Consider the following 9,657-nt stretch of genomic DNA (forward strand, 5'->3'; position numbering starts at 1 on the left):
CTATCTCAGGAGGTTTGCAGTTGCTTTCGCTCCATAAAGGGGATGAGGTTTCACTCCAATGGAGAAATCCTTCTCAGGTAACTGTAGGCCTCAATATCTATGTTGTAAGATCATTTATCACCAGTTGACTTTGGTTTTAATTGATAGCTGACAGCGAGCTGTCCCTTTGATATATTTCATAAGGTGGTCAGTCCTTCAAGTGACCTTTACATACCTAATGCAAATAGAAGTTTTCTACCCGTGAACTGAGATATCTTTCCAAAGAGCAGAGAGCAGAGGGAATTTACAGCTGAAAAGCAGATCATCACGTAACCAATGTAATGGATCCCCAGGGCACAGGTCACGTACGTCTGGAAGAGAAGAGACAAGGGTGACATGTTTTCTTCAGTGAAAATATGCAGCTAAGGTTCAAGGGTCTTAGCCTGAGTATTGGTAAACAGCCAGCATGGATGAGATCAAAGGAGCACAGCGACAGCGTTTGCTGACAAGTCCCTGGCGTATTGACATAGTTGGCCTTCAGTAGCGATATTGCTAGCCCAGTTCCCAATCAGGCTGATGCCATGCAAACAGAGCAGCAACAAGCAGGAAAAGAAACCGGCGCACTGTTCATTATGCAAATAAAACTCCTGGAAGCGGCATTAGGAATTTTTGCTCTTCCCTTCATAGCCCAAGAGATGAACAGTGGCAGTTGCCACTGCAGTCATTGCAGAGCAGCTCCCAGGAAATGAAGGGGACCTCACCTATAAGAGTGTACAGCCAATGGGTATGGCCATGGAGTGAGTGCCCCTTCCAATCCATTCAAACACAGCAGCAAGTGCATTCTTCCATCTGCTTGTATGCAAGGTTTGAAAGCTTAAGTGTCAAATAAGCAGCCCAGGAAGTTTGTCCCCTTTCTTTGGAGGCTTTCTCAATGAATGTCTGGAGAACACACCTGCTGTGGGTCTAGGTTTGTAGAGGAACTGGAGGAGCAGAGGTAGTTTTGATAATTTCAGTCTATTGGGGTCTGGACTTGTTGCACTAGTGGCTGGTGAGGGCTGTCAGCCAGCCACGTTGAGAGTTTGCCCTCTTACTGTAAAGTTTCTCAAAATAAAATATGTGGTAAGTGTGCTGACTTGCACTTATACAAACTCTAGGGAAACCAGAAGGAAGGAAGATGGAAAAGCTTTGCAGACTTCTGGCTTTTCTCCCAGTTTATTATTTACAACAAGCTGAAGAGTTTGAACCTGTAACTCTCTGCTGTGGCCTCCACTGGTGAATTAAGCTCTCTACTGAGCTCTTTTTAAGGCTGTTCCAAGGGACATATTTAAAGCTGGCCTCTCCTGTTTGAAGATGTCACTCAGAGTTCATTCAACTACAAGTAAGCAGTAATTTAGCAGACCGCAAATCGCCAGTGAAAACATCTTCATTTAACAAGTAAATATAGATCAGATGCAACAGTATGACCCAAAAGGCACAAAAAACAGTCAGAAAGAAATAGATTTTCATTGTCATCCACACCTTTGTGTAGTCACCAGAAAGAAATCCCTGTTCAAACCCACTGTACATTGTCAGAGGGATTAGAAGACACTGTCTTTTATCTTTAAGATGCTGGAAAGTTGCTAGGAACGTAGACCAAAAGGATGGTGTCTCTAGTATTTCTTTCTCAGTCTCTGCTTGGTCAGATTTGATCTGGTCCAGAAATACAACAATCAGCAACACAGCTAGCACACCACTAGCTGCAAAAAAAAACAAAACAAAAAGTTCATGAAAAAAAATGAGGAATGCTGGAAGAAGGATGGGAAGTCGCTTGCTGCTGTTATTGTTCTGACTTAGTGCTTAGCTCTCTGGGGGATGTTTTGGCAGATGTCTCTGATTCCGCCGCAGTGTAAAGGCCATTTCTGTATAAACAAGGTGGCCTGATCTACATTCACATCTTCTGCGTACAGCTGCGTGCCTCGCAAATCCCCTGCAACCGCCTGTTGTGACAGCTGCTGGGCCAGCTGCGCGGCCGCAGAGGGTGATCGCCCACCCTTCCAGGGCAAGCCAGGGGTCGCGGGGATGGGGAGCTGGCCAGAAACAGCTCCCTCGGGAGCTATCAGAAGACTTTAAATCAACACGAGAGAGGAATATTCACTTCCAGTGCCAAGGTTTGCATGGCTAGAGGGGGAATCTTCCTTCCATTACATGGAAAGAAAAATAAAGGGCTAGAAGTAGTACTGCTGTCTTGGATCCTTTTTTTTTTTTTTTTTTGGTCAGCTTGGAGCCAGGCTTTGAGTATGAAATATGTACTATTTTAAAGGTAGTGACCAACCCTTGGTGATTTGAAAAAGACAGAAGTTGCAGCTTTGAACCTGTAATTTCCTAGCAGAAGCAGCATATGAAAGAATATGAAAGAATACATGGGGTAGTTAATCAGCAAATCGGTCTGGGTTTATTGCTTGTGGAGTGAATCAATATGATTTTTTCCATGCTACCAGGAAGATAACTGTGGCTCCTTATATAAATGAAGCAGCCACAGGTTCACAACTGATTGATTTCTTACAGATGCAAGGCATTATGTTTCCTCTCTTACTTATGCTAACTAGAAATTCGTCCATGGAAACAAGTGGAGTTCAGGGTAAGAGGAAAACCAGGCACCTCTTCCCATCCACACAGCCTGTTTAATGTGCTCCTGTGTTTCTGTGTATGGGCATGCTCCATTCTATGAACTTTTAAGGTCCAAATATATTAGCGGATTTACAGTAAATTGCCATAAATATTTTATTGCTTATTATTTCTCATCCACGTCTCCTATAATGAAATAGTATTCTCCAGTGTCCTGGTTGTCCACTGTGGCTGAGCTGGGAACCCTTCGTGATGTAAGCCATTGTCAGTTCTGCAAAGGTGCTTATTGGCGCTTGTGGGCTGATTGCAGGACTTACATGGGCGAGAGCAGGACATCCACATTTACAGGACAACTATGCTAACAAATATGTCAAATGAATCAAGAGCAATTATAGGAGATAACTAACTGCATGGCTTAATAGTGGTTGGTATGAACATAAATAGAAACATCCACAGTCCTCAAGAAAACTAAACAACAAAAGACCTATCCATTATTGTCTCCACCCAAGCCAGGCAAAATATGTATTCAGCTACCAAATAGAGGAGATATTTTAAAAACGTCAGTGAATGAAATATTTAGCTATTTGGTTTCCCTCGAGGTAGGAAAAGACATATCTTTTATTAAGAGCTTAAAAGAAAAATGAAACCCAACTGATGCAGGGTCAGTAGACAGCAGGGTTGCATTCATTTTGCATGAGCAAAGCCTAAGGGAGTGCTGTATATTTTAGTCATCAAATTTAAATTTAAACTTGTGAGCCAAACCTGCCGTTAGCAGAAAGACATCAGCTCCAGCACACTCTGCAAGGGAAGAGGGGGGATATTCTTTGCATTTTTCATCAATGAGGAATGGAGGTTGGGGAAGGAGGGAGGGTTTGCTGCGATGTGTTTGTCTGGCGAAGGCTGGCTCTGACCAGATCACAGACTCTCTGTTGGAGCGTATGACAAACTTCGTGCATCTGTCTCAGCATAGAGAGTACATCTGTGTGCAGAGGCTGCAAAGATATTTTAACAGAGCTAAGGGACGCATTGCCTTACCAGATACTTCCCTTTATGCAGAGAAGAGCCAGATACTTTTTGAAGTTTCCTCACTGAATGAATCTTTGCATATCTATTTTTGTCTTTCTGATTTTTGATGGCATCTGCATTCCCTGTCTTTGATTCCTTTCTCTTCTTATGCAAGGAAGGTCTATAGCAACTGTAGTGACTAAATGGGAGACATGCCACTTCACCTGGTGCTTCTCTTTTTCTTCACCTTTCACACTACGGTATTATAATTCAAGCATCATGGCTGAGAATCGACTGAAGTTGTAAAATCTCAGCAGGGATCCAAAAACCTCCCCCAAATCATTGCATGTTCTGGGAGGCGTGGTTCAGGTCTGCCTCTAATTACAGTGCAGTTCTTGTGCTAAAGCTGTTTTACACCTGGTAGGACACCAGCCAGTTCTGATAGGCATCCCCAGGTGACTAGAAGTTGGTGAGTTCAAGTACTACTTGCTGGGCTGCTCTTAGCATCTTGGACCTCTGCATGCACATATAAATCTTCCCAATGGCATCAGTAACTAGTTCACTACTGCTGATCCTGAAGACAGTAAATTTAAAACTATCTCATGCATAACTGGATAAGCTGCTGCAATCCTCTAATTGCAATGTGGGCATACTTTTGGTTCTAGTCTGTGCAGCAATGCTGACTTTGGGTGAAACAGTGGGGTCACCATTACTGGGCTTCGGCTTTATTCCACGTAAAAAGTGTAAAAAATATCTTGCTCCTCCTTTAGATAAAAATTATACATCACTGGTGTAAAGCATTTGCAACTCTTTAGGAAGGAGTTGTTTACAGCTCTCACATATCTTGCTTGCTTTTAGCAAATTGGATTCAAGGAGGAAATTGGAAACTTAATCTGCAAAGTCACGCTAGGTTTCACAAGTAGTAGGTTCTCCATCAGTGCTATTCATTAAAGATTGTGAGGAGTACTTACCAGTGTAGAACCCTAGCAGAGTGTAGATTAAGGAGTGGGAGGGTTCTGCTGAGCCAGTGGCATTAGCAGTATCAGTCATGCAGTCATAGGCTCCGCAGCATGCCAGGTTTTCTTCTGAGGTTTCCACTAGTTCAGTAAGAACCAAAAGAAAGGCAGGATAGGGAAGAGATTGCATGAGTGCACACTATATGTAAGGATATAAGGAGAAGGGAATCCAGCGCTCGGTGATTGGTCCTGGTTTCAGATCCTTCCTGATGTTTGACTTCAGAATCCCAGTTCAACACACACACGTTTGGTCTAACAGAAGCAGTTTCTCAAGAGAGAGTACTGAACTGATGGTTACACGGAAACATGGACTAAAGCCAGAGCCTGGAATCTGAATCCAAGCTCAATTTGCAGTTTTAAAGTTTCAGTGTGTATCTGTACCTCTTCATCATAATATCCCACAAGACAGGTCCCTCAGTTTACACCACCACTGAACTGCTGGACCTCAGGTCTTACAGCCAGAGCACCTTATCCTTCTCCAGGTAATTTCTGTGTACGTTATAGGAATAGAAACCACCTTGAAGCATTGTTTTGTTTTATAAATTCAAATTACGGTTACCTACTAATGCAGTCTTCCAAGAAATCAGCTTTTCCTGGCTTTGTTATTGGTTTTATTACTTTTTGAAAACATACTCGAAATTTGAAGAGTTTGGCAGGGTTTGGAGTAAGACGTTTGCTTTGTTCAATCCCATCAGTGTTGTGCTGGGCATGTGTCAGAGCCACACACGTGTGTGTACTCACACACCCTGTGTCACCATGACACTGTGCTCACTTCCTCCAGTACACTCTTTGTAAAGAAAAACTACTAACCCAAAGCGTGAGCCTGAATAAGCTGTGCAGTGAAGGATGACCAAACAACATACAATTGTTTCAATGCTTTCATTGCAGAATCTGTTGCTGGTCCAAGCATAATAAAGGGCAGTACAGTGTACCTTGGCTGATCCCTTAAACTGGACTTGATCTGTGATTTTTCAAGTAGGGTTATCATGTAACTACTTTTAGTGTGTTTTTCCCCATTGCTTCCAATCAAAGCTGTTGCGATGTGAATCAGCTGTTTAACCAGCTTCATAAACAACTTCAACATCAGATAAAACTTAGTAACGTAAAGAAAATCATTACCTTACAGACAGTGGCTACTGCTACACAGTTTAAACAAACAGACCCTTAGCAAAATTGATAATTTTTTACTAAAATTACTCGATGACTAACCATATGCAAAAGGTGAGTCACAGTAGTAAAGTATGTAAAATGAGTTTTTTTATTTGTTCGTGCACCATCTGAGGATGAAGATGCACATGCAACTAGTGATCTGGAAGCTGCAAAGCAGGATTTGCTCTGTTCCTCTGGAAATAAGGCTGCAATATTGATGAGAGAGGATGGATGACTCTTGCAATTTACATTGATTACTGTCTTCTGTTGCAGTATCACCTCATAGTGTAGCTTGCCCTGCTGTGTACGGATGCAGTGACACAAGCAATATGTCAAACGTATGTCCATGTCTGAATTTGATGCATTTTGATTCTGCAGATACATGCTGTATCTTTGTGACTCCTCCGTGAAATTATGCATTTTAAGTATATGGACAATACGGATGGGTATCTTTGCCACATTGCCAGAGGAGAGGAAATGAAGCCAGTGCCTGGAGACCCTTACCCCCCTGCAAGAAGCTCCCTCTAGATTAAAGCTGGGTCTCACTGAGAAGGCACAGTTGGGAAGCTTATATTATGACTGCTCATCACTGTTGTGAAGATATGCAATGCCTTTGGCTTTGAGAGCTGTTCACAGCACCCCTCCCAGGAGCACAGCATTTCCTGAAATCCAATGTAACGGATAAAAAAATAAGGAAAAGTGAAAGTTTCACTAGAATTTAGAGGGACATCCTCAGATGTAAAACTAAGAGAGGATTTACAAGGCAGAAAAAGAATATTTTGATCCTCTCATCAACATCACTTAACATGATGTGCACTGTGAGGCAGCAGAGAATAAAATGGTTGCAGTCTGTGCAGACCTCACAGCTGTGCCACAGCCTCTGCCCTGCAAATGAGACCAGAACGGCCACCGTGTGATCAGTGATCAGGTCAGCAGGGCTCAGCTGTACTTGGTACAGTCCTTTCACATTCTGCTTTGATGGTGTTTCATCTATAGCTGTCTGCACTTCAAGGAATCATGATTCTCCATAAGTATCACACTTTGTGACAACTAACGTGCCATAAATCCATGGATACGAAGATTAAAACTTGATGCCAGCTCCCTGACATTGGTGTTTAATCAAATACCTATTTGGATACCCACCAGAGAACATACTGCTTGACTGAACCAGTAGCAGTGGATATGGAAAGGTCTTTCCATGTCCATCCTGTTCTGACTTTGACAGGACAGGGAATGCACAGGAGACCACAATGATACAACACTGTGGCACTTTGAAGCTCTAAGGTAGCATCCAAGTATTAATTTATCTTCACAACTGTCCTTTTAAAGCTTACACCAATTACAAGCATTGGAAATGAGGGCAGCACTGTCGAGTGATTTCTTCAAGCTACATCTGCATCTGCTGTATGAGCCTGAAATACAGCAGAGAAGCCCTGGCATGCCGACTCCTGCCAACAGCTACTTCTATTTCTTCTTGACAGTTCTGTAAAGCACTCATTTTCACCAAGCACCGGCATCAGCTTGACTAACCTTGAATGTTTAAAAGCAAATTAATTCAATACTACAAGCTTTGCAAAAAGGCTGCTTTAGTGTGTTGCCCTTTGTTTTAATCCACTTTAAATAGAAGTCAGATGTGAACGACTCGCTGCCAGCAGCTTAACTATGCTTTACAACACAGGGGTGGAATTTGAAAGGAATTCAATAGACATCTATTTTTGAGCTAGTTGTCTGAACTCTTTATAGCTGATGAAGACTTGATAGAAAACGGAGCAGTTCGGCCCCATCTATTTCAGACATCTACCTTCAGATGAGCTAAGTCACATCCGAAGTGCCCATTTGCACCAACTATCAAGGCAATTGAGGGTCACTAGCTCACCTACAGAGTCTATCTTTTAACTATCTAGAACTACCTGATGTTTAAAGAAAGAAGTGCCAAGATTTTAAAATATATTTTACCTTTGTTGGAAGCTTGGCTAAATATCAAAGATGACATAAGATTTCCCCAGATGCCAGAGGACTGAAATATCAGAAAGAAGACCCCAAAGTATTGGTTGATAACGTCCTTCCCTTTTTTTCCTGCTTTCTCAGCGTACGAATTGCCAGCAATGGTGAGGTAAGTGCACTTGGCAGACCAGAGCGGTGCTCCTCCTAAGCCCAGGATCACAGAGGTAGGGATTAGCGTGTACCTGCCGAAGAACACATTGTTTAGCATAGTTATCAGCCATCAGCATAATAATCATTTGTCCAAATATCCAGAGGCAAAAACAGACATCAAAGAAATAGATTTATCCTTTGTGTGATTCAATAAATGCACTACATGAAACCAAGAAAGGGCCAGTCTTGTCCAGCTTAGACTGGGAAAGCACTCCCACCTGTGTCCAGGGGCTACGTCTACACTAGGCTGGCTTGGTCTGTGCTCATGTGCCCTGTCCTCTCATAACTGAGAATTAAATTGCACCTGAGCTTTCGAAGATGGATCACAACAGCTGTCCTCCACAGAGCTGTCCCCCCTGTCATGGGGGTAAGACGTTCATCCACATCCAAAAGGGCAAGGCAGGAGCTGGCCTCCTCCTCTGGTCTTCTGCTCCCAGAGCCACTGGCTGGAAGACAGCCTTCCCTTCAGCCTTTTTAAAAGCAGTCCTAAAAGTCATTTGGGTTTTAAATGAAACTTCTGATTTTTATTTTTTATTTTTTTTTTTTTCTGAAGGGAGATATCTGCTACACATGTGAGTTAGAGAAGCAGCTTCAGGTGGGTGGATGGATGCTTTCATTCTGTCTTTTTGCACATTTTCACCTCTCTGCTTCACCTGCTAATGGATTTATTTATCCCTGTTTCTTGCAGGTAGCACCTTTTGCATCCAACTTTCAAATCTGCAACACAGAGAAGAATTGAGAAGAAAAAGAAGAAAGAACTTCTCCCTTGCTGATTTTGTTCAAACACAATAGACAGGGTTGAAGTATTTAAATTGTACCAGCTAGCGTAGAAGTTCCCTATGGAGAACACGATGTAGCAGCACATAGAGCCTGCCATAGTCCACTTGCAGCCCAGCTTCTTGATGAGGATTGGAGGCAGGAACATGGATGATAAGATGAGCGCAGCATAGAGAACACTCAGGGAAGCAACGCCCAGGCCTTCCTGCGAGTGGAGACTGCTCTGCACGGACAAAAACAGCAGCTGAGACAAATTTTATCACAGGCACCTGTTACTGTGGTGTACAGAGAGTGGCTTCAGGCAGAAACAGAGACACAGAAGATGGGACTGGGTATCACTGGCTCCTTTCCCCAAAGCAGCCTGATCATAGATTTATGGTTTTCCTGACAGTGACAGCCTATTTATGAAAATATGATACAGAGCCAGGTGAGGATTACTCAGATTCATAGCTTTGGTAGGTCAGACTTTAGATTATTTAATGCAATTCATAGAATCATTAAGGTTGGAAAAGACCTCAAGGATCATCAAGTCCAACCGTCAACCCAACACCACCCAACCCACTAACCCATGTCCCTGAGCACCACATCTACACGTTTCTTGAACCCCTCCAGGGATGGTGACTCCACCACTGCCCTGGGCAGCCTGTTCCAATGCCTGATCACTCTTTCAGTGAAGAAATTTTTTCTAATATCCAGCCTAAACCTCCCCTGGCGCAACTTGAGGCTGTTTGAGGTTGTCTCTGAAAGCAAGCTGAATGAAGGACAACCTCTTCTCTTGGCCTTCCCTGTTTGTCTCAGGCAGGAACAACCTCAGATATGCATTGCAAGGGCTGACTTAACAACAGTGGAAGATTCTTTGCTTTAAACTACAGGTCTGATAATTTCTAAATTCTTCAGAGGCCAAGGTCCAAATATCCTAATATGCCCATAGCAACCCTTTGTAGTTAGAAGTAATTGATTCACTCACATTTTC

At 42.9% G+C, this 9,657-nt stretch overlaps 1 protein-coding gene across 1 annotated transcript; it reads right to left on the reverse strand.

Annotated features, from left to right (window-relative positions):
* Positions 1-214: 214 nt before the first annotated feature.
* Positions 215-8,928, reverse strand: UNC93A (unc-93 homolog A (C. elegans); the record flags this gene model as incomplete). The annotated part of the gene is made up of 5 exons (XM_010080925.1): positions 215-350; positions 1,498-1,715; positions 4,560-4,685; positions 7,710-7,939; positions 8,726-8,928. Coding segments are annotated over 5 exons (913 nt in total), but the record flags the coding sequence as incomplete, so codon positions are not given.
* Positions 8,929-9,657: the final 729 nt, after the last annotated feature.

Source organism: Pterocles gutturalis, unplaced genomic scaffold, assembly GCF_000699245.1.
Source record: "Pterocles gutturalis isolate BGI_N339 unplaced genomic scaffold, ASM69924v1 scaffold50254, whole genome shotgun sequence".
NCBI lineage: Eukaryota > Metazoa > Chordata > Aves > Pterocliformes > Pteroclidae > Pterocles > Pterocles gutturalis.